Genomic DNA, 26,096 nt, shown 5'->3' on the forward strand with positions numbered 1-26,096 from the left:
GTTTATAACATCATGTAGTATATAGTGTTTTTAACTCTTGGAGAATGGTGATACCATTCATTTATTTGACTTTGTGACACCACCTTACTCTTCAATATGCTGTATAGCACATGTTCTAATTTAAACTGACATTTAATTTCCAAATATTTGGAGATTTTCCAGATATCTTTTTGGTATCAATTTCTAATTTAATTCCACTGTGGTCAGGAAACATATCATGTATGATTTCAATCCTTTTAAATTTATTGAGACCTGTTTTACAGCCCAAAATGTGGTCTACCTTGTAAACGCTCCAGGTGCACTTGGAAAGAACGTGTATTCTACCGTTCTTGGGTGGTGTGTTCTACAAGTGTTGGTACTTCCAAGTTGGTTGGTGATGTTGTTTAGTCTTCTCTATCCTTACTGATTTTCTATCTACTTGTCCTGTCACTTATCAAGAGAGGGATGTCGAAATCTTTGACCATCATTCTGATTTGTTTATTTTTCCTTTTAGTTCTGTCAGTTTTCACTCCATGTGTTTTGAAGCCCTATTATTAAGCACATACACATTTAAGACTGTCATGCTCTCTCAATGATTTTACTCCTTTATCATTACAAAATGTCCTTCCTTACCCCTGGTAATAATCTTTCCTCTCTACTTTGCCTGAGGTCAGTATAGCCACTGCAGCTTTCCTTTAATTAGTATTACATACATATATAAAAATACATATAAAATATATATATTTACATATAAAAATATTTTAAAATACATTTCCATCCTTTTAACCTACACGTCTATATTTAATGTGGCTTTCTTGTAAATAGCATACAGTTGGGCCTTGCATTTTTAACAATCTCTACTTTTTAATTATAGTATTTAGATCATTTATATTTAATGTGATTAGTAACTTGTATGGGTTTAAATCTGTCATCTTGCTATTTGTTTTCTACTTGTCCTATCTGTTCCTTGTTCTTTTTTTCCCTTCCATGTCTGCCTTCTTTTGGATTAACTTAGTATTATTTTGTGATTCCATTTTATCTCCATTATTGGCTCATTGGCTATATCTCTTTGTTTTCTTAATTTTTCTTTAAGTGGTTACTCTAGGGAATAAAATATACATGTTTAACTTATCACAGTCCATCTTCAAAATACACCACACTACTTGTGTGTGGTATAAGAAGCTTACAACAGCACTCTTCCTCTTCCCCTCCATCCTTTTGCAATTGTTGTCCTATGTATGTTGAAAACCTCAAAATGCATTTTTATTATTTTCATTTTAAATAGGTACCTTTTAAAGAGATTGAAAAGACATGAAGAAAAATATCCACATATTTGACATTTCTGGAGCTCTCCATTCCTTTGTGTAGAGCCCGATATCATGTTCCTTCTGCCTGAAGACGTTTTAATATTTCTTGAGGGACAGGTCTGCTGGTATAGAATTCTCTCAGCTTCTGCTTGCCTGACAAAGTGTTCCGTCACCATTATTTCTGGAAGGTATTTCTGGCAGGGTTTTTCTGCCGTCAGTCTCACAGTGCTGCTATGGGGTCCTCTGGCCCACATGGTTTCCAATAAGGAGTCTGCTGCCATTTTTAACTTTGTTCCTCTCTGTCTAACGTGTTTTTTCCTCCTGTTGCCTTTAAGAGTTTCTCTTTGTCACTGGTTTTCTGCCATTTGATCATGATGTGCCTTGGTGTAGTTTTCTCTTCTTGGATCCGTAGGCTTATAGTTTACCTCAAATTTGGATATTTTGGGCCATTATTTCTTCAAATTTTTTTAGTGCCTTCTCCCTTCTCTCCTTCTAAGACTCCAATGACATGCTTGATATTGTCCCATGGGTCACTGGTGCTTTTTGCTTTTTTGTTTTTCTTTCAATCGTTTTTCCTCTTTGCGTGAGGGTGGAAATCCAATGAAGACAATGACAATATGAGGAAATCTGGTAGCTTCATATCTTCCCTTGGGGTTGTGGCCATCCTCTTCAAAAAGCATTTGGGGGCAGGCTGTGTGCGCTCACCACCTCTTCACCTTCCTACCTCTGTTCCTCCCCACACTGTATAATCACAGTAAACAAAAACATGTTTGCTGGCACAAATTCTCACATTTAAAATTTACTACCCATAAACTGAAATTTCTGGAAAACTAAACCAAAAGGTAATTCTTGGAAAGATCTCTCAGATAAGATGCCTAAATTCTGTCAGGCCACAGGTATGTGATAATCCTCATGGCAGAAGGAAAGCACAACAGTTAATAAGAGTTCTAATAGCTACATTTATTGAGTACTTACTGCACCCAGCACATGGTTACATGCATTATCTGATATGCTCTGTAAAACTCTTTGAGATGGGAGTTCTCATTTACTGATGAGGAAACTGAGGCTCAGAGGAATGTGAATACCCTACTTGACAACGCCAGTCAGTTAGGAAGTACCATATTTGGTGTTTATATTCCAGCCCTCTGATTACACACCTTGTGCCCGAGCTTGTATGTTTTCTCCTAGGCTATGCCGAATTTATCAATTAAACCAACATTTAATTTGAAATGTAAAAAATTATGTCTCCATTTAATAGACGATACACCATTCTGAGAATTCTGTGTTTGCCAGTGGTATTTCTGTTACAGTTACTCACATCTGCTTATTTTAACGTATTTTGACATGTGTTGAAGTGGGACTAATTTGGTTGTGATTCAGGTTCGGCATATATATCAGAGCTGACCCATCTGCTACACAAGTGTATTTTACAAAAGATGCAAATTCCTAGTTGGGCTAAGTAACACCTTTTCCATTTCCCTCTGTGTGTGATCTATTGTGTAAAGCATTGTGTTGGAAAAGTTGAGAAGTGATTTTGGAAAGAGGGAAGTAAGGAATCTGTTGCTAGAGTGTAATTCAGAAACAGATGAGCTGATGGAAGAAGTCAAGATGTGCACATCCATTATGGGGCACTTTTAATTCGGAAAGGCTGAAGTAATAACGTCTCTTTGGGTTTTGGAAAGAAAAAATGAGAAATATGAAGTAGCCTACTATATAAAGTTTCACTAATCCATCTCATAATCATCTAAACGGTTGATACATTATGTTCCCAGACCTTCAACATCCAACTTGAAACCACTCTCTAGGGAGCCCTTCCAGATACCCCATCCCCAAGTCAGATCGTTCCTTCTTCAGTGTCCCAGGGTGAATATTACAAACGGACTCATGTTTGTACTTTCTGATTTATTGCTTGTTAATCGCCTGGAACTTTTTTTTTTTAAATCCCTAACTAGGTAAGAGAGTAGAGACTAGGGTTGTATTTCTTTTGTCTCACAAATTACACTGCTGGGGCTTAACATCTCCTCTTCAGACCGTGCTGCTGAGCTGGGGCTTTACCTGTCCCCATGGCGGTGGAGGGTCTTACCTGATCCCATGGTGGTAGTCTGAACAAATCCGAGACCAGCACCGTGTGCACCCACGCCTCCGAGACCAGCACCGTGTGCACCCACACCTCTGAACGAGGGACGAGTGCACGCTTTTATGTAGCGTAGACCGAGTCACTCTGAAATGCACTCACATGGCTCATGGTGTAAAGCTAAATCACGGTGGTTTGCTTTATAAAGAGGGGCTAATGTCTTTTTGCTATGTAAACGTCTTCTGACTTGACTTTTAGGAGTGGGTGAGATTTGGACACATTTTTCGAGCATGAAGGTCCTTCATTCTCAGAGATGCCCGCGTTTGCATTGCAGGGCTGACTCTGAGGTTCCCCTAGCCTCTGGGCAGAAGTGGTGGAGGCCCTAGCTGGATGTCATAGTAGGGCAAGAACAATTGCCACCTGAGGAAACAAAGCAGCGAATGGCTAAAAAGATTCACAAAAAACATGACAAAAATAAGAGATTTTCTAAAATGCTTGCTTGCCACTTGGAACAAATAGTGCACAAGGCATGATTTGAATTTCTATTTCTTAGATTTTAATTGAGGACATTCTGGTGGCTTTAGAGATATTTGTACACTAAGGTTTAATGTTCAAGGCACCTATTTCTTTAACCTCAAGAAAAAAGACCTGTAGGCAACAAAGGAAAACCAAGTAGATATTTCATTTCTTGGCTGCGTGAGTGCTGCAGTGATGTGTAGCTTATTTCGAAGGCAGCTTTGGCGTTATTTATTTTCAGAGTTTGTCCAAGGTTGGACCTGAGTCTAAGAGTCAGCCAGCCTAGGCCCACACACCCCAGGAGCAGAGGTTCTGGCTGCAGGACAGCAACAGAGGCTCTCCTGCCTGCCTGGGAAGCCAGACGCATTTTGTAGACAGTGGGATGCACCACGATGCAGGTGCCTCTCTGCAGATCCAGCAAGCTTTGCACGCCACGCAGTGATGTGCACTCAGGCACAGTACCTGCCAGTCTGCAAAGACGGGAGCGTCCAGGAGTGTGCACAGCACTGGATCTGGGTCTATGAGAGTTACTGCCTGTATCCCGTATTAAAGAACTTAAAATCTGCAAGGAAGGTGTATTAGTCAGGGTTCTTCAGAGAAACAGAACCAACAGGATATGTATATGTAGACAGATATAAGAGGAGATTCATTATAGGAATTGGCTCATGTGGCTGTGGAGGCCGAGAAGTCCCACGAGCTGTTGCCTGCAAGCTGGAGAACCAGGAGAGCTAGTGCTATAATTCAGTCCAAGTCCGAAAGCCCAAGAACTTCTGGAAGCTCAGATGTCTGAGGGCAGGAGAAAATGGATGTCCCAGCTCACGCAGAGAGAGCAAATTCAACCTTCCTTGGCCTTTTTGTTCTATTCAGGCCTCAACAGATTGGATGACGCCCATCCACACTGGTGAGGGCGATCTTCTTCACTCAGTCTATAGATTCAAATGCTGATCTCTTCCAGAGAAACCCTCACAAACACAACCAGAAATAATGTTTTACCAGCTCTGAGCACCTCTTAGCCCAGTCAAGTTGACACATGAAATGGCCCATCACAGAAGGCAAGACTTACATGAACGAGAGTGAGACAGTACAAAGTACCGGATGTCATGACGATGATAACTAACATTCTGAGTGCTCGCTCTGTGCTGGGCCTTATCCTGAGCACGCTATATGCATTTAACTCACATAATCCCCTCACCAGCCCTGTGAGGTCACTGCTAATGCCACCTGAGCCAGACAGTGGGGCTCCCAACAGAGCAAGGGGTCCAAGGAGGAGAGATGTCAGTATGGGTTGGAGTGGGCAGGCCAAGAGGACTGACCCAGATGCCAGGCTTTCGGGTCTGGGGGACAGCAGGAATGAGGTTGGTCTGGAGATGTGGGAAGGACTTCTCTGGAATGGCTTTAGCAAATCATTATTTTTCTTTCTCTCTCCCCATTCCTGCCTTCTCCCCTTTCTTCCTCTTTCTTTCTTTCTGTTATCACAGTAAGTTTAATAAGTGCAACATATTTAGAAAAAAGTACACAATGTGAATGTGAAGCTGAGAGAATTATCACAAAGAAAGACTTGTTAACACCACTCAAGTTGAGAAATGGGAAGCTGCCAGCACCCTGGAAACCCTTTGTTCCCTCCTAATCACTTCTTGCTTCCTCCTTTCTCCCATTGTTGAACGTTATATAAATGGAACCATGCTCTTCTGCTGACTGTTTCATTCACATTTTGTCTGTGAGGTTCCTCATGCTGTTGCATGCTGCTGTAGACACGCCCACTGCTGTACTGCATGGCTTCTCAGCACTGCTGACCTTTGCGCAGGATAATTCTTTGTTGTGGGGGCCATCAAGTGCATCATAGGATATTGAGCAGCACCCCTGGCCTCCATTCACTAGATGCCAGTAGCATCTCCCAGTTGTGACAACCAAAAATGTCTCCAGACATTCAAAATGTCCCCTGGAGGGCAAAATGCCCCACCCCGACTTGAGAACTACTGCTGTATAGTACTCCATTATAAGAATTTATCCCTTTATTATTTGGATTGCACATTTGGATTGTTTCTGGTTTTTGGCTTTTACAAATAATGCTGCTCCACAAATCCTCGTGCCTATCTCTTGGAAACTGCCCACATTTTCCTGTTGAGTGTACCTTTTAGAAAAGGAAGTTTTAGATCTACAGAAGTACATGTCTTCAACTCTAGTAGCTTATGCTGGGCTGTTTTCCAAAGTGGTTGTACCAACAGTAAAATTTACCAACAGCATGGGAGCACTTTGATTGCTTTTCATTCTCATGAACACCTGCTACTGCCGGCTCCTTCACCTTAGCCAGTCTGATGGGGAGGAGTGCTGTCTCGCTGTGGCTGTAATATGCATTTCTCTGTTGAGTCTTGAGGTTGGACACCTTCTCCTGTGTTTACTTGGCTTTTTGGATATCCTCTTTTGTCAGGTCTTATTCTCATCTCCCAACTGTTTTTCTGTTAAGTTGTCCGTCATCTTATCAATTTTTTCATTCTGGATACAGCATCTTTGTTGGTTTTATAAAAGTTGCAGATATATTTTACCACTCCGTGTTCTGCTTTATTTCTCTTAATCATGTCTTTTTTTTTTAATTTTATTTTTTATTGATGTCATAATAGTTTATAACACTGTGAGATTCCAGTTGTACATTATTATTTGTCAGTCACCACATAAATGTGCTCCTTCACCCCTTGTGCCAACCCCCCAACCCCCTTCCCCCTGGTAACCACCAAACTGTTCTCTCTGTCCATGTGTTAGTTTATATTCTACATATGAGTGAAGTCATACAGTGTTTGCCTTTCTCTGTCTAGCTTATTTCACTTAACATAATACCCTCCAGGTCCATCCACATTGTTGCAAATGGGACGATTTTGTCTTTTTTTTATGGCTGAGTAGTATTCCATTGTGTAGATAAACCACATCTTCTTTATCCAATCATCTGTTGATGGGCACTTGGGTTGCTTCCACTTCTTGGCTATAGTGAATAATGCTGCAATGAACATAGGGGTGCATAAGCCTCTTTGGGTTGTTGATTTCATGTTCTTTGGATAAATACCCAGAAGTGGGATAGCTGGATCATAAGGTATTTCTGATTTTAATTTTTTGAGGAATCTCCACACTGTTTTCCATAGAGGCTACACCAGTTTACATTCTCATTAACGGTGTCTTTTGATGACTCAGAAGTTCCCATTTGAATGTAGTCTGAGTGCTTTATGTCTCCTGTTCAGGAAGTATTTGCCTACCTCAAGGTCATGAACATATTTTCCTGTTATCTCCTAGAAGCCTTCTCTTTTTGCCTTTCATATTTAGTTGTACAGTCTCTCTGATCTGGGTGTATGGTGTATGGTAAGCATCAAGTTTAATTTTTTTCCCATATGATATCCACTGACCCAGAACCATTTATTGAAAGCACTGTCCTCTCCCCACGGCTCTCCAGAGCAGCCTTTGTCTCTTAACAGCATTCCACTGTTTCCAGGCTCTCCACTCCACTCCACTGGTCTGTCATTTTGTAATACCACACTGTCTCTTGTCAAGATTGATAAGTCATGATAGCCAGTACAGACATTTCCTCCTACCTTCCTTTTCTTCAAGAATGCCTTTGCTTTCATTGGCTCCTTTCCACATAAATTTTAGCATCTGCCTGTCAAATTCCACCATTAGTTCATCAGCTCCAGCCAGAAAATTCCTAGAGGAAGACTTTGGTCCAGCTCAGATCACGTGCCAATCACCAAGATCATCACTGTGGCACTGCCCAGTCTCATACTGACTGATAGTCAGCGTAGAAGGCCTGCTCCAGGGGAAGAGGGCAGGAGCATACCAAGCTGACCAGGACAATAACCCTAGAGAAACTAAGTCAAGGGCTAACTTTCCAGCCCAGAGTCCCATCATGCCATCAAAGATTAACCTGGGGACTCCATCCCAGCCTAGGCTGGGTGATCAACCTGAGGGTTCAACCTGGGAAGTGTGCAGAACAGGAGGAAGCTTCAGGCGATGTTGGGCCAGAGCTAGGTATCCACTAACCGCTTGTAGGCTGGAGCAAAAAGACCCAGAGGCTTAGGAAAAGGTGGAATGGATTCAGAAGACGCTCAGAGGCCCAGCTCATGAAGAACTGGAAAGCAAATACACAACTGAGGCAGGAGACTCCGTGGAAAGCCAGAGGAACGCTGCAGGCAGGGTAACCCTGGCCTGAGGGAAGCAGACACTCTCTCCTAAGCATGCTAGGCTGCGCTACAGGGGGTGGAACCAAGATCGCTGCTGAGGGGCACTGGGAGAGGCAGGCTTTTGATAGCAGAAATTTCAAAGAAATCTAAGATCTGGTTCCTACCAAAAAGAATGTACAGTCTAGTTGGAGATAACTGGCATTTATGAGAGAGGATAACAAGAAAATATTAAATTAAATTGTCTCTAAGTAAAATGGGAAACCAAAGGAGAGAGAACTCAATGAGGGCTAGAGCAGCAGCAGAAAGCTGCTAAGAGGTACGGCCTAAGCTGAGCCTTCAAGACAGGCAGGAAGAGGAAACAGACAGAATGAGGGAGTATTCAAAGTTGTTGGGGTGGGAGGGGGCAAAGATATGAGAAGCTGTGCAGAGCATCTGAGGAGGAGAAGACCAGGAGAGGGAACACCCATTAATCCAGTGGCTCCTATACCCCCGGCCCATGCAAGGCACCTGACACAATGACTTCCATAATCCCCACTGAACAGATGAGGGAACAGAGCTTGAGAGAGGGACAGAATCTTGTTATAAGTCCTACAGCTGTTAAAGAGCAGAATTCAGATGCAACTACAGGGCTGTCAGTGTTCAAAGCCAAGCTCACTCTCTGCATTCGTTTGGGAGTGAGCAGGGAGCATGGTGAGAAAGAAGGAAAGGGAAGCCTGAGGGTGGGTGCTGAGAGTCAGAGAAGAGCACTCAGACTGAGACTTCTGGAGAGCTCGATGTCCATAAGCAGAGGGACAGTGGGGCCAAAAGGGACACTTGGAGAATATGAGTAGATACGGAGTGAGAGTAGAGAGTGGGGAGAGCAGTCAGCTAAGAAGCTGTTGGTGATCTAGGTACAAGGTGTCAAGGGAGGACAGAGCCACACGAGATTTTTCATTCTTTTTTTTTTAATTGTGGTAAAAAAAATATATATATATATATAAATTTACCCTCAACAATTTTGAAGTGTACAGTATTATTAACTATATGCACTGTTGTACAACAGATCTCTAGAACTTTTTTCATCTTTGATGACTGAAACTTTGTATCCACTGAACAACTTCCCGTTCCCCCTCCCCCCAGCTCCTGGCAACCACCCCCGTCTACTTTCTGTTTCTGAGTTTGATTACTTTAGGCCTCGTATAAGTGAATCATACAGTATTTGTCCTTTTGTGACTGGCTCATTTCACTCAGCATAATATCCTCAAGGCTCATCCATGTTGTAGCAGGTGTCAGAATTTCCTTCTTTTCTTTTTTGAGGAAGATCAGCCCTGAGCTAACATCCATGCCAATCCTCCTCTTTTTGCTGAGGAAGACCGGCTCTGAGCTAACATCTATTGCCAACCTTCCTCCTTTTTATTCCCCCCCCAAAGCCCCAGTAGATAGTTGTACGTCATAGTTGCACATCCTTCTAGTTGCTGTATGTGGGATGCGGCCTCAGTATGGCCGGACAAGCCGTGTGTTGGTGTGTGCCCGGGATCCGAACCCAGGCCGCCAGTAGCGGAGCGTGCGCACTTAACTGCTAAGCCACAGGGCCGGCCCCTCCTTCTTTTCTAAAGCTGAAAAATATTCCATTGTATGTATGTACCATAATTCCTTTATCCATTCATCCATCAGTGGACATTTAGGTTGCTTCCTTATCTTGACTACTGTGAATAATGCTGCAGTGAACACGGGTATGCAAATATCTCCAAGGTCCTGTTTTCAGTTCTTTTGGATAAATACCCAGAAGTGGGATAAGATCTTTCATTCTTCCTAGAGGCCTTTCAAAAACAGTTTCCACAGAGCATGCCTCTAAAACGCCAGCCCTGCCCATGTATCACACACGGCACATGGCAAGGTACATCTACCCAGATCTCTAGATTGAGTTATGCTCCGGGGTCACTGTCTTCCAGCTTTAAGAACTTCCTTTCTTGTAAAGAAGGTCTGATGGCAATAAAATCTCTCAGTCTGTGTTTAGCCAGGAATGTATTTTGCCTTCATTTTTGAAGAACAGTTTAGCTGGACAAGGATTCTTGGTAGACAGTCTTTTCTTTCAGAACTTTGAAAACATTATACTCTGCTTTATGACCATTGTTTCTGATGTGTGGTGAGCTGTTAATCTCATTGTTTGTGTATTGTGTACATGTTTTTCTCTTGCTGACTTTAACATGTTCTCTTTGTCTTAAGTTTTAACAGTTTGACTATGATACATCTCAATGTAGATCTCCCTGTGCTTAGCCTACTTGGAATGCACTATGCTTCTTGGATGTATGGATGTATAGACTGTTTTTCATTAAAGCTAGGAAGTTTTCAGATGTCACTTCTTCAGGTACTTTTTCTTTTCTTTTTTTATTGCGATTACATTGGTTCATAACATTATATAAATTTCGAGCATACATATTTCAATTTCTGTATAGATTACATCATGTTCACCATGCAAATACTAATTACAATCCATCACCAAACACATGTGCCTAATCACCCCTTTCACGCTCCTCCCTCCCCATTTTCCCTCTGGTAACCACCAATCCAATCTCTGTCTCTGTTTGTTTGCTGTTGTTTTTATCGTCTATTTATGAGTAAGATCATATGGTATTTGACTTTCTCCCTCTGACTTATTTCGTTTAGCATAATACCCTCAAGGTCCATCAATGTTGTCACAAATGGCAAGATTTCATCCTTTTTTATGGCTGAGCAGTATTCCACTGTGTATATATACCACATCTTCTTTATCCACTTGTCCCTCGATGGGCATCTAGGTTGCTTCCAAGTCTTGGCTATTGTGAATAATGCTGCAATGAACACAGGGGTGCATGTATCTTTATGCATTCGTGTTTTCACCTTTTTTGGATAAATACCCAGTAGCGGGATAGCTGGATTGTAGGGCAGTTCTACTCAATTTTTTGAGGGATCTCCATACTGTTTTCCATACCCAGTAGTGGGATACCTGGATAGTATGGTAGTTCTATTAATTTTCTGAGGAATCTCCATACTGTTCTCCATAGTGGCTGCACCAGTTTGCACTCTCACCAGCAGTGTATGAGAGTTCCCTTCTCTCCACATCCTCTCCAACACTTGTTGTTTCCTGTCTTGTTAATTATAGCCATTCTGACAGGCATGAGGTGATATCCCACTGTAGTTTTGATTTGCATTTCTCTGATAGTTAATGATGTTGAATATCTTTTCATGTGCCTGTTGGCTATCTGTATATCTTCTTCAGAGAAATGTCTGTTCAGATCTTTTGCCCATTTTTTTTTTTTTTTTTTTTTTTTTTTGTGAGGAGATCAGCCCTGAGCTAACATCAGCCAATCCTCCTCTTTTTTTGCTGAGGAAGACGGCCCTGGGCTAACATCCGTGCCCATCTTCCTCCACTTTATATGGGACGCCGCCACAGCATGGCTTACCAAGCAGTGCGTCGGTGCGCGCCCGGGATCCGAACCAGCGAACCCCGGGCCGCCGCAGCGGAGCGCGCGCACTTAACCACTTGCACCACCGGGCCGGCCCCTCTTTTGCCCATTTTTTAATTGTGCTGTTAGTTTTTTTGTTCTTGAGATGTATGAGCTCTTTATATATTTTGGATATTAACCCCTTGTCAGATACATGGTTTGCAAATGTCTTCTCCCAATTGTTAGGTTGTCTTTTCGTTTTATTGATAGATTCCTTTGTTGTGCAGAAGCTTTAGATGTAGTCCCATTTGTTTATTTTTTCTATTGTTTCCCTTGCACAGTCAGATATGGTACTTGAAAATATGCTGCTAAGACTAATGTCGAAGAGCATACTGCCTATGTTGTCTTCTAGAAGTTTCATGGTTTCAGGTCTTACATTCTTCAATACATTTTGAGTTAATTTTTGTGTATAGCATAAAATAATGTCTCCTTTCATTCTTTTGCATGTGGCTGTCCAGTTTTCCCAGCACCATTTACTGAAGAGACTTTCCTTTCTCCATTGTATGTTCTTGGCTCCCTCGTCGAAAAGTAGCTGTCCATAGATGTGTGGGTTTATTTCCAGGCTCTCGATTCTGTCCCATTGATCTGTGTGTCTGTTTTTGTGCCAGTACCATGCTGTTTTGATTACTATAGCTTTGTAGCATATTTTGAAATCAGGGAGTGTGATACATCCAACTTCATTCTTTTTTCTCAGGATTCCTTTGGCTATTCGGGGTCTTTTTTTGTTCCATATAAATTTTAGGATTCTTTATTCTATCTCTGTGAAAAGTGTTGATGGAACTTTGATAGGGATTGCACTCAATCTGTAGATTGCTTTAGGAAGTATGGACATTTTAACTATGTTAATTCTTCCAATCCAAGAGCATGGAATATCTTTCCATTTCTTTGTGTCTTCTTCAATTTCTTTCAACAATGTTTTATAGTTTTCAGTGTACAGATCTTTCACCTCTTTGGTTAAGTTTATTCCTAGGTATTTCACTCGTTTTGTTGTGATTGTAAATGGGATGGTATTCTTAATTTCTCTTTCTGCTGCTCACTGATAGTGTACAGAAACGCAACTGATTTTTGTATGATTTTGTATCCTGCAACTTTACTGTATTCATTTATTATTTCTAAAAGTTTTTTGGTGGATTCTTCACGATTTTCTATATATAAAATCATGTCATCTCCAAATATTGACAGTTTCACTTCTTCCTGTCCAATTTGGATCCCTTTTATTTCTTTTTCTTGCCTGACTGCTCTGGCTAGGACTTCCAATACTATGTTAAATAAGAGTGGTAAAAGGGGGCACCCTTGTATGGCTCCTGTTCTTAGAGGGATATCTTTCAGTTTTTCTCCATTGAGAATGATGTTAGCTGTGGGTTTGTCATATATGGCCTTTATTATGTTGAGGTACTGTCCTTGTATACCCATTTCATTCAGTTTTCACCATAAATGGATACTTTCTCTGCATCTATTTAGATGATCATGTGATTTGTATTCTTTATTTTGTTAACGTGGTATATCATGTTGATTGATTTGCGGATGTTGAACCATCCCTGCATCCCTGGAATGAATCCCATTTGATCACGGTGTATGATCTTTTTAATGTATTGTTGTATTCGATTTGCTGGTATTTTGTTGAGGATTTTTGCATCGATGTTCATCAGTGATAACGGCTATAATTTTCTTTTTTTGTGTTGTCTTTGTCTGGTTTTGGTATCAGGGTAACGTTGGCCTCATATAATGAGTTAGGAAGCTTCCTCTCCTCTTCAATTTTCTGGAAGAGTTTCAGAAGGATAGGTATTAAGTCTTCTTTGAATGTTTGATAAAATTCACCAGGGAAGCCATCTGGTCCTGGACTTTTTATTTTCTGTGAGGTTTCTAATTACTGTTTTGATCTCCTTACTGGTGACTAGTCTATTCAAATTCTCTATTTCTTCTTGATTCAGTTTTGGAAGGTTTTATGATTCTAAGAATTTATCCATTTCTTCTAGATTATCCAATTTGTTAGCATATGGCTTTTCATAGTATTCTCTTATAATCTTTTGTATTTCTGAGATGTCCATTGTAATTTCTCCTCTTTCATTTCTGATTTTATGTATTTGAGCCTTCTCTCTTTTTTTCTTGGTGAGTCTAGCTAAAGGTTTGTCAATTTTGTTTATCTTTTCAAAGAACCAGCTCTTAGTTTCATTGATTTTTTTCTAGGTTTTTTAGTCTCTATTTCATTTCTTTCTGCTCTGATTTTTATTCCTTCCTTCTACTGATTTGGGGCTTTGTTTGTTCTTCTTTTTCCAGTTCCTTTAGGTGCACTGTCATATTGTATGAGATTTTTCTTGTTTGTTGAGGTAGGCCTGTATTGCTATAAACTTCCCTCTTAGAACTGCTTTTGCTGTATCCCACAAATTTTGGCATGTTGTATTTTCATTTTCATTTGTCTCCAGGTATTTTTTGATTTGTCCTTTGACTTCTTTATGGATCCAATCATTGTTCAGTACCATTTTGTTTAATCTCCAAATATTTGTGGCTTTTCCCATTTTCTTCCTATAACTGATTTCTAGTTTCATACTGTTGCGGTCATAAAAGATGCCTGGTATTACTTCAATCTTCTTAAATTTATTGAGACTTGTTTTGTAGCCTAATATGTGATCTATCCTGGAGAATGTTCCATGTGCATTTGAAAAGAATGTGTATTCTGCAGTTTTTGGATGGAATGTTCTGTATGTATCTACTAAGTCCATCTGGTCTAATGTGTCATTTAAGGCTAATGTTTCCTATTCTTCTGTTTGGATGATCTATCCACTGACATAAGTGGAGTGTTAAAGTCACCTACTATTATTGTATTGCTGTCTATTTCTTCTTTTATGTCTGTTAATAATCGCTTTATATATTTAGGTGCTCTTACGTTGGATACGCAGATATTTACAAGTGTTATACCCTCTTGTTGGATTGTTTCCTTTATCATTATGTAGTGCCCTTCTTTGTCTTGTTCCAGTTTCTGTTTTAAAGTCTATTTTGTCTGATATAATTATTGCTACCCTAGCCTTCTTTTCATTGCCATTTGCATAGAGTATCTTTTTCCATCTCTTCACTTTCAGTGTGTGAGTGTCTTTAGGTCTAAAGTGTGTCTCTTGTATGCAGCATATATACGGGTCTTGTTTTTTTAATCCATTCAGCCACCCTGTGCCTTTTGATTGGAGCATTTAGTCCAGTGACATTTAAAGTAGCTATTGATAAGAATGTACTTATTGCCATTTTGTTACTTTTCTTGTGGGTGTTTCAGTAGTTCTCTATTCCTTTCTTCTTCTCTTGCTGTCTTCCCTTGTGGTTTGACGGCTTGCATTAGTATTATGTTCGGGTTCCTTTCTCTTAATTTTTTATGTATTTATTACAGGTTTCTGGTTTGTGATTACCATGAGGTTCATATATAATAATCTAGATATATAGCAATCTATATTAAGTTGATGGTCTCTTTAGTTTGACCTCTTGCTAAAAGCTCTACTCTTTTACTCCCCTCCTCCCACATTTTGTTTTTGATATCATATCTAACCTCTTTTTTGTGCATGTGTATCTGCTACCCTCTTATCATGGAAATAGGTTAGTACTTTTGTTTTCTGACCTTCATATTAGCTTCATAGGTGGTTGATCTGCTACTTTTACTGTATATTTGCCTTTACCAGTGATTTTATTGCTTTTTTTTTGATAATTTTATCACTCATATTCATGTTCTTCTCTTTCCCACTTAAATAAGTCCCATTAGCATTTCTTGTAAGGCTGGTTTCTTGGTAATAACTCCTTTAGTTTTTGCTTGTCTGGGGAAGTCTTTCTCTCTCCTTCCATTCTGAATGATAACATTGCCAGGTAGAGTATTCTTGGCCGTAGGTGTTTTCCTTTCAGCACTTTAAACATATCGTACCACTCCCTTCTAGCCTGTAAGGTTTCTGCTGAGAAGTCAGCTGATAGCCTTATGGGGTTTCCTTTGTGTGTAACTTGCTGCCTTTCTCTTGCAGCTTTTAGGATTCTCTCTTTAATTCTTAACGTTTTAATTATAATGTGTCTTGGTATGGGCCTCTTTGGGTTTATCTTGTTTGGTGCTCTCTGTGCTTCCTGTACCTCAATGTCTGTTTCCTTCCTTAGGTAGGAAAGTTTTCAGCTATTATTTCTTCAGATAGATTCTCTGCCCCTTTGTCTCTCTCTTCTCCTTCTGGGACACCTATAATATGGATGTTACTGTGCTTGATGTTGTCCTAGAGGTCCCTTAGACCATCCTTGTTCTTTTTAATTCTTTTTTCTTTCATCTGTTCAGCCTGGGTGATTTCCTCTAGTCTTTCATCTAGCTCACTGATCCATTCTTCTCTATCATCTACTCTGCTACTGAGTCCCTCTAGTGAATTTTTCATTTCTAATATTGTATTCTTCATTTCTGATTGGTTCTTTTTTATATTTTCCAATTCTTTGTTGAAGTTCTGAGTTCATCCATTCTTCTCCCAAGATCAGTGAGCATGCTTACGACTATTAGTTTGTACTCTTTGTCAGGTAGATTGTTTATCTCTGTTTTATTTAGTTGTTCTGAGGTTTCGTCTTGTTCCCTTACTTGGAACGTATTTCTTTGTCTCCTCATTTTGCCTCCTTCTCTGGGCTTACATCTATGTATTAGGTAGGTCAGCTATGTCTCCCAATCTTGGAGATGTGGCCTTATAAAGAAGATGCCTTATGAGGCCCAGCAGTGTGCTTCCCTCTCGTCACCAGTTCCAAATGTTCCTGGAGTGTCCCCTGTGTGGGCTACATGTGTCTTCTGTTGTGACAGGGTTGCTGTTGCTGCAGGTGCCCACAGAGGCTAGACTGTCCCCCTGGCTGGCTGGCTGTAATGCTCAGCTGCATGCGGCTTCTATGGATCCAGTATATTGGGCGTGGGAAGCCCCAGCACAGCTGGCTGCAAGGTCTAACAGCGCATTCCCGTTGTAGTTTTTCTGTTAAGTGAGTAGGCCCCCAGCGTGGCTGGTTGCTAGGCTCAGGGGCTTATAAATGCTGTAGGCCTCCAGCCTGCAAGGCTGTTGTCAGTTCTCTCAGGATAACAGCTGAGAGAGGCCAGCCCCAGGCATGGGAGCACCCAACTGTTCCAGGCTTTGGAAGGTGGGGCTGAACAGCTATGTGGCTGTTTGAGAAGCACAAGTCTTCTGCAGCTGACAAAATCCACTGCTCGCAGGGCCACAAACCCTGTCAACAAAGTCCTGCCCCACAACAAGGGACTGTGCTAACTGAGGTGGAAGAGGCAGAAATTCTTTCCTGGAGAGAAAAAAGCCACCTTCTAGCTGCGACGCTTCACAGCCAGCCAGAGCAACCTTAAAGTACGAAGCCTTCCCTGGAGGAGTGGGGGATGTGATCCGGGGGAGTGTTAGCACAATAAGCAGCTTTTGAACTCAGCACAACTGAGACAAGTGTAATAATATCTGGTTTTGCTGGCTATTAACAACGGGGAACACCCCCAGAAAAGCTATCGGACGTAAGGGGAAAAAGAGCCTGCTCTTAAAGGGCCCACACACAAATTCACCTGTTTCGGAAAGCAACCTAAAATCATCAGAAAGGAAGGGGCACTGTTCTTTGGTGAAAAGACACTCACTTGATAGGCTCTGGGTGAGTCTCAGTAAGACGTGAGACCTCCCCAGGCTGGGACCACCTCCCCAGGGACTGAGACATTGGTGGCAGCCATTATTGTGACCTAGTACAAGCGTGCCAACACAGACGCTGGCAGACATCATTGGAGTTCTTCCCCTGGCCTGTTAGCACAGGGGTCTGCTCCACCCACTAGAGCACTGATTTAATCCAGCTCAGCCAGGGCAGGCAGCCCACCCTAGGGACTGGCCCCCACTCAACAGTAAACCCTCCAGCACCTTGTTTACCCTTACAACGTTGGCAAATACTTTGGGAGTCCCCTACTAGGCAACTCATTTAGAGTGGGACCTGGCTTCGTTTCCCGCCCCCACACCCTGTAAGCCCATGGAAACTGAAGGTCATTTTGACAAACGTCCTCAAAGCAGGAGTTAGCTCAGGTCTCTGGCCTTCCACTTTCACTTGGCTTTTGTGCTCTGGGTATAATTACTTTTTTTCTAGCTCAGAGGAGCATTTTTAAAAACGTTTTTTTACATCTCACCCAGCATCTTGACTGTTGTCAGTTAAGGAGAGTTGGTCCAGGATCTATTCCATCGTAGCCTTGGCTCCCAATTCACAGCCTTCAAGGATGGACTGTAGGAAGATCTGTAGGAGGCCACTGAAGTTCTTTAAATGAAAACTGATGGAGGCTCAAAACCAGGTGCTAATGGTAGATGGTGGTAAGATTCTGTATATATTTTGAAAGTAGAGCCATTAGGATTTCCTAACAGATTGGATGTGGGTGTGAGAGAAAAAAGGGGCAAAAATCACTCCAAGGTTTTTAAAGGCCTGAGAAATTGGAAAAATGGAGTTGTCATCAACTGAAACTGGGAAGGCCGCGGGGGGAGTTTAGTGTGGGAGAAAGTTAGGAATTTAGTCTGAACACATTGAGCTTGAATGTCTATTAGGTGCCCATATGGAGACGTCTGAATGTCTATTAGATATCCATAGGGAGATGTCAAGTAGATAGTTGGATATATGAGTCTGGAGTTTGGGAGAGTGGTCTGGGCTGAATATACAAATTTAGTAGAACTATCAATGTTTCATATTACTTAGGCAAACCAAATAAATATAAAGTGGGAGGAAAATGCCTCTACGCCTATTCAACATTGTACACGTGGATAGGGAAGGCAGCGCTACGTTAAAAGTTAAAAAAGTAATCATAATACTAGTTTGCATTAACAGTTACATAACATGTGCTCATCATCCCAATACACTCTGTCCTCACCAGCTATTTGCTAGAGCTCTATGCCAGTTCTGCTGCTTACAAGGAATGTGAAGAATGTGGAGAAAGCCTGGGAAAAAGCCAGACATACAGTTCAATAAAGGGAAGGAAAATGAAATCCAGCAAAGGTTAAAGGAAATGAGATTATTCAGTCAGGGATGACTAATAGCAACTGATCCCGTACTCTGGATCAGAGAAGTCCGGAAACCTGAAAGCAACTTGCCACCTTTAGGTCAAATGAAATAAAAGGAAATGAGCTTTCATTGTGGCATGAATTATATTAGAAATAAAAAGGGAAACTTAACACCTATTTAACACCTACTATATTAGGTGTTAGCCTGGGCACTATTGCATTTTAATACACATGAAGATCCTTGAGGTAGAAATCCCCATTTTGCAGATCAGAAAAGAGGGAACCTAAAAGGTTAGGTAAGTTCTCAAGCAGAAAAGGTGCAATTTCGATGTGGGTCTAATGAGTCCAAAGTCTATGTTCTTTAAAATATATCAAATTTCCTAACGGGAAAACTGATAAAAGCAGGAACCAATTATTGAGAGAAGTAATGAAATCTTTTTTCCTAGATCTCTTCAACATTAGAGAAGATTCTTTTTGTCTAGGGTATTTTCATAAAGCAGATCTACCTAAAAGCAAAGAGGCAGAATAAGCCAGTTTTCAAATTCTCTCCTAGTCTTAAGCAGTTATGAACTGTTTCAGAGTCTAGAACTTTGAAAACAATCACACCACCACCACCAAGTACCACATATTATTTTTCAGGGAACTATTTTTCTATTCTAGAATAAAATATGTATTCACCTTACTAAAATACACACCAAATTCTGCAACAAATTTTTCTTTATAAGTTAAAGTAACTTGACACATAATTTCAGGAGTCAAACATCCTGGGCTTGATAGTCCTTGTTTTTGTTTGACTGTGGTAACAAATAACTCTAAAGATATCCAGTAAGATGACCCTGCAAAAGATTTATTAGGGTTTGGACTGTCCTCATCGTGTCAAAAGAACCAGTAATTGTCTTTATGGACAAGAAAGCCTGATGCCCCAGTGGTAAAAAGTGGCATTAAAGCAACTTCACCACCACCCACTATTGTATATGACCCGAAGGTTAAGCAGAAACAATCCACCCTGGTCAAAGAGCACCATCTCTGGTGAGTGTCAGGAACTGACACTCTTGGGTTGCTTGCTACCTAGAGAGCTGCATAAAATAAAATGAAACTCATAAAGATTTTCACTCAGCCCTGGAAAACGTCTGGAGTACCAGAGCTAGAAAGGGCCCTAGAGAACATTTAGCCTGAGGCCTTCTTTTTATGAGAAAGTGAACAACTGGCAAAAGGTGCTGAAGGATCACTGGCTGCAAGCTAGCTCATACAGAGAGGACCATCTAGTTTCAGGACATCTATCTCAGGAGCTGAGCCAAGCAGACCTAGACGAGAAGTAACGCAGAACCAAGGCTTCCATCCCCGAGGCACTTTCCTGCAGAAGAGCAGCCCAGTAGAGTGCCTAAGAAATGGGAGCTGAAGCCCAGCTGTCAGGGTTTCCGCCTAGCAGCTGTATAACCTTGAGAAAATTACTTCACCTCTATGTGCCTCAGTTTCCACATCTATAAAACAGAAATTGTAATATTTACCTTATAAAGGTATTTAGACAAATAAATCTGTGATTATATGTAAAGCACTTAAAACAGTGACTGGCATTCAAAAAGTATTAGGTATTCTTATTTAATTATTCTCTCCCTCTCCCCACCCCCGGCCCCCTCCAACTGGCATCATCTGCTTGCACATGGCCCATGACAACCAGCCTGGATAGTTACCTTATAGGTCAAGTCCAGGACCCACCTCTGATTCTATGGGTCCCTTAGTTCACCTTTTCAGGGAAAAAAAAGCTGTTTGGTCAAGTATCCAACCCTGATGGGAGGGGTTATCATGCAATACAAACACAGCCCCCATCGGCCTGCCCTTAAAACTGTGGAAGGTCTGGGGTTTTATCCTACTTGCAAGCTAACAAGTTAGCATGCTATAGTTTCATGGATGCTGGCAGAAGACGTGAGACTTCTGAGTCCAAGACAAAGAACTTGATTACTCCACAGCAACAGCCATATCCAGAGCATCAGCACTTGTGCCAGCTCAACAAGACCCAATTCCACAGGGCCGTGCACATGCCATGGGGGGCATTACAGAAAAGGAATCCCAAGCTCAGGGAACCCAAATCTTTCATAATGGGTAGTAAGCCTGCCTGACCTTTGCCCTAAAAGGAAGCATTACCCTTACTGCATGGGTATAAACAAACCCAACCTTCGCTCTGGAGAGAGACGTATCTCCATCTTCCAAGGGTGTTCACTATACAAGAACCCTTGAAAAGGGAGCCGGGAACAAAGGAGGTCAGCTCTCTGCTCTGAAGACATAAAGAAACACGAGAGAGCCCGTCTCCCAACAATATCCAAATAAACGGACATTTTATACTGTGTTCATGGATTGGAAGACTCAATATTGCTAAAATGTCGATTCTCCCCAAAATGAACTATCAATTCAACACAATCCCAATAAAAATCCCAACAGGATATGTTTTGGTAGAAAGTGACAAGCTGATTCTCAAACTCATATGGAAATGCAAATGACTCAGAAATAGCCAAAACAACTTTGAAAAATAAGAGGATTTACACTACCTGACTTTATGGGTATTGGCATAATGTTAGAGGATTTACACTACCCGACTTTATGGTATTGGCATAATGATACAAAACTGGATCCATGGAACAGAACAGAGTCCAAAACTATACGCTCACATATATTGTCATCTGATTTTCAACAAAGGTGCAAAGGCATTTCAGTGGAGAAAGGAGAGTCTTCAAAACAAATGGTGCTAGATCAAGCAGGTAGCCTCATGCCGAAAAAAAAGAACTTCAATTCATACTTCTCGCCATTATATAAACATTAACTCAAAATGGATCATAGACCTAAATGTAAAATGCAAAACTATAAAACTATTAGAAGAAAACACATTAAAAAATATTTCTGACCTTGAGTTAGGCAAAGATTTCTACACCAAAAGCATGATTCATAAAAGAAAAAGAACTATAAACTTCATCAAAATTAAGAACTTCTGTTCTTTAATGATGCTCTTAACAGAATGAAGACCAGTAATAGACTAAGGGAAAATATTTGCAAACTACATATCTGACAAAGGATTTGTATGCAGAATATACAAAGAACTCTCAATACTCAATTGAAATAACCCAATTTTTTAAAAATGGGCAAAAGATATGAATAGACACTTAATCAGAGGAGATATGCTGATGGCAAATAAGCACACGAAAAGACAGTCAACGTCATTAGTCATAACAAAATGCAAATTAAGACCACAGTGAGGTACCACTACACTCCTACTGGAATGTCTAAAATTAAACAGAATGACCATAATGAGTACTGACGAGGATATGCAGCAACTGAAACACTAACACTCTGCTGCGGGGAGTGCAAAATGGTTAACCACTTTGGAAAACAGTCTGGTAGTTTCATAAAAACTAACATACAATCCAGACATTCTACTCCTAGGTATTTACCCAAGAGAAATGAAAGCATATGTCCATGCAAAGACATACAAGAATATTCATAGGAGTTTTATTTATAATAGCCAAAACATGGAGACAATCCAAATGCCCATCAATAGCTGAATAAATAAAGCAATCATAGTATATCAATATAATAGAATACTATTTAGCAATAAAAAGAAATCAACTCTTAACACACACAATATGAATTAATCTCAAAATAATTATGCTGAGGGAAAGAAGCTAGACCAAAAAGAATACAAAACGGAGCCGACTCTGTGGTGTAGCAGTTAAGTGCTCGCACTCTGCTGCTGGCGGCCCAGGTTCGGATCCTGGGGTCGCAGCGATGCGCTGCTTGTCAGGCCACGCTGTGGCGGCAGTCCATATAAAGTGGAAGAAGATGGACACGGACGTTAGCGCAGGGCCAGTCTTTCTCAGCAAAAAAAGGGGAGGATTAGCATGGATGTTAGCTCAGGGCTGATCTTTCTCACCAAAAAAACAAACAAAAAAAAACAATACAAAACGTATGATTCCATTTACATAAACTTGTAGAAAATGAAAACTAATCTATAGTGCAGAAAGGAGGTAAGTGGTTTCCTGGAAAGAGGGGAACAGAGTGATGGGAGGGAGGGATCACCAAGGAGCACAAAGTACCTTTAGGGGTGGGCCGGCCCAGTGGCATAGTGGTTAAGTTTGTGCGCTCCGCTTCAGTGACCCAGGGTTCACAGGTTCAGATCCCGGGCCCAGACCTACATACAGCTTATCAAGGCATGCTGTTGCAGGCGTTCCACATATAAAGTAGAGGAAGATGGGCATGGATGTTAGCCCAAGGCCAATCTTCCTCAGCAAAAAGAGGAGGATTGGCAATGGATATTAGCTCAGGGCTCATCTTCCTCATCAAAAAAAAAAAAAAAAAAAAGAAGTACCTTTGGGGGTGATGGGTATGTTCATTATCTTGATTGTGGTGATGATTTTATGTGGTGTATATTTATGTCAAAACTTATCCGGGGCTGGCCCCGTGGCTTAGCAGTTAAGTGCAGGCGTTCAGCTACTGGTGGCCCGGGTTCGGATCCCGGGCATGCACTGGCACACCACTTGTCCGGCAATGCTGAGGTGGTGTCCCACATACAGCAACTAGAAGGATGTGCGACTATGACATACAACTATCTACTGGGGCTTTGGGGAGAAAAAGGGAAAAAAAAAGGAGGAGGATGGGCAATAGATGTTAGCTCAGGGCCGGTCTTCCTCAGCAAAAAGAAGAGGACTGGCATGGATGTTAGCTCAGGGCTGATCTTCCTCACAAAAAAAAAACTTATCAATTGTTTGTCTTAAATGTGTGCAGTTTATTGCATGTCAATTATACCTCAAAAAAACTGTTAAAAAAAAATAAGCATTTACCACCCAGCAGAACTGAAGCTCAAAAACAGAAATTGACTTGAATTATGAAAAAATAAGGAAAGTCAATTTTTTTGCACACAAGCGAAATACATACCTACTAAATACATAGTGTTATAAATTATGATGAACAGATTGGGACAAAATTTTAGGTTAAATTGGTGGTAAGGGAGAAGAGGAACAGTAAATACGATAGCTGCTTCTTTTAAAGTAAATTTAAATAACACATACACATAATATACATATATAAAACCTCAGAGCTGCAACCTCTCAGATTTCTTTTTCCCCACATTCCTTAACAATGGGACTTCTTTACCTGATATTCAGAGCTGCAGACAACACATATAGTACTGTATTGTTCTCAAAGAAAGAGATAGGTTATTGTCATTTACCAGTTATTTTATAAGATAATTTTTCTTTGTATCACAGAATCATAACTAAATTGAAAGCAATACTTCAGAAACAGAACTACAAATAACTTAGCATACCACTGAGTTTTCCATAATTTTAAACCCATTTTTCAAAGAAATGGTAACACCTTGGGACAATCAATCCTAATTTCTGATACTTCACAACTTCCCTCAGCCACAGAGGAACAGGCACATGAGCCAGCGGAGGAGATAGATAGGTAAACCCTCTCTTTACCACTCAAAAGCCACCACAGCAAAGGGATGAATCCTGGGCTCTCACTGATATACTTCAAGCCTTTCACATTGATGCTCACGTTGTACAGGGACATCAGCATTAACCTGAAATGTAAAAGAAAATGGTGCTGAAATGTTGGCTCCTCCACACTATACTTCACCCTAAATAAATTTCTTGGTTAATAGGATTTTAACATCTTTAGGGGTTTCCTTACATTTCAGGTGTCCAATTCTACAATCTGGATGACAGGTATAATAAGCAGAAGGTATGTGAAATAATATTTGTCTCTGTGAGGCTACAGGAAAATGGGAAACTTTAGCAACAGTGCCACATAATAGCACCATTCATAGGCTCACATAACCAAGAGACACGAATGTGGAGAAGGTCCCACAGGAAACCTCAAAACCATATTTATTGAGTCATCTTTTTTATTACCAATCCTGCATTTATATACAGGCAACTCTCAATTCATAAGCATATTATATTCTAAAAGTTCAATTCAGCTGTTTAAAATTTAATCCTATCTTTTCATTCAATGAACGTTATCCATTGCGTGTGGGTAGTGAGGTCAGGCCATACAAGCCTGTTTAATCCACAGCATGAGGGATCAAGAGCGCCCCAACCATCCCTAAAAACCAACAAAACAGTATCCAGAGTTAAACAGGATTTCACTGTCGTGTGAACTGACCACAACTGGTAACAAAGAGTCTAATGAAAACTGGAAAACTAGAGGACTGGTTTCTGACAATACTGCAGAATACAGAGATCCCAAAACTTCACGTTGCAAAGCAATAAAAAAGGCTACACAAATATTTTGCAAACCCCTGAAAGAATGGATGAGCTTGCAAGAAATGAAGGGACAACATCTCTGATCAGGAACTTAGTGAGAGCACAAATTCAGGGAGGTAAGCGCTCAAGATGACAGATTCCAGAAGCAAAGAGCTTTGGTATTAGTGGCTTCATGCAGAGGGACAGAAGGAGAAGCCTCAGACCAACACAAGACAAGGATTCAGATCACAGACCCCTGCAGAAAGCCAGGAAAGAGTGAACTTTCAAGCTTGGCCTAAATCCATCCTTTTTGTATGGCCTGAAAATCCACGAGCCAATGCTTTTAACACAAAGCAGACCTGGGATAGGAGCTCCTCCAGCTGCCTGGTCAAAGTAAACTAACATTTTCTTAAAAGAAAGGACCCTCAACCTGATTTTCAAAGAATTCCCACAAATACAGTACTAATGAATATGAGTTCATAATAAAAATCACAAAACACATGAAAAACAAGACCTTATAAGTAACAGCACAAAGAACCAATGAGAGCCAGATACTAGAAGTATCAGAGTCAGATACTAGAAGTATCAATTGCAGAGTAGAAAATGAGTATTTTAATAGGTATAAATAATTCAAAAAGAAATTAAAAACATGAGTATTATAAATGACTAGGGAATTCAAAAGAGAACCTAGGAGAGCTTACAAAAATGAAAACTATAATAATCGAACTATACAACTCAAGGGTAAATGACCCCTGGGAAAGGAGAAACGCTAAACAGGAAACAGAGCTAAAGAAATTGTAGTGAAGAGAGCAAAGCTAGGAAGGAGGAAGCCCAGAAAGGCGGGTGCCAGAACGAGGGAAGCACTAAAACGTGCATGCAGAATCGCCCGGGCTGTGGCTGCCTCTGAACTGCGCCACTACAAGGCAGACACTAAGAGCCCAGTGGAGAGAGCTGGAAAACTGAGGAACGGGCACAGATTATGGCTGCTGACCACCTCTGGGGAGCCAGGGTTTAGGAGCCAGGTAAAGCTAACTATCTGCTAGGACAAACATTAATTCTCTGCAGGAAAAGATAAGAGTCCAGAGTCCACAACACACCTTCTGCAACGTCCAGTACATGATCGAATATCTAACTAGCAGGGCCAGCTGGGCAGAGGAGAGTAAGGCAGTTGCTTTGGCCACAAATTTAAGAGATGCCAAAACACTCAGCAACCAAGATTTTTAAAATATATTATCATGCAAATTTTTAAAAAATCAAAACTACTGTAAAAATTCCATTATAAGCAATATATCAAAATGTTAAATAAAGATGGGATCAGTAACAGTGTCATACCAAGATATATTAGTGCCTGAAGCAAAAGGAAAATCAGTAATA

At 40.8% G+C, this 26,096-nt stretch overlaps 1 protein-coding gene across 6 annotated transcripts in view; it reads right to left on the minus strand.

Annotated features, from left to right (window-relative positions):
* HSF2BP (heat shock transcription factor 2 binding protein) overlaps positions 1 to 26,096 on the minus strand; it is a 110,743-nt gene that overhangs the window by 22,588 nt on the left and 62,059 nt on the right. For all 6 annotated transcript variants that reach the window (XM_058523193.1, XM_058523195.1, XM_058523196.1 and 3 more), the window contains one exon: positions 23,955 to 24,058. In XM_058523193.1, the coding sequence (XP_058379176.1) occupies positions 23,955 to 24,058 (104 nt within the window). The remainder of the gene's footprint in view (positions 1 to 23,954; positions 24,059 to 26,096) is intronic.

Source organism: Diceros bicornis, chromosome 27, assembly GCF_020826845.1.
Source record: "Diceros bicornis minor isolate mBicDic1 chromosome 27, mDicBic1.mat.cur, whole genome shotgun sequence".
In the NCBI taxonomy this organism is placed as follows: domain Eukaryota; kingdom Metazoa; phylum Chordata; class Mammalia; order Perissodactyla; family Rhinocerotidae; genus Diceros; species Diceros bicornis.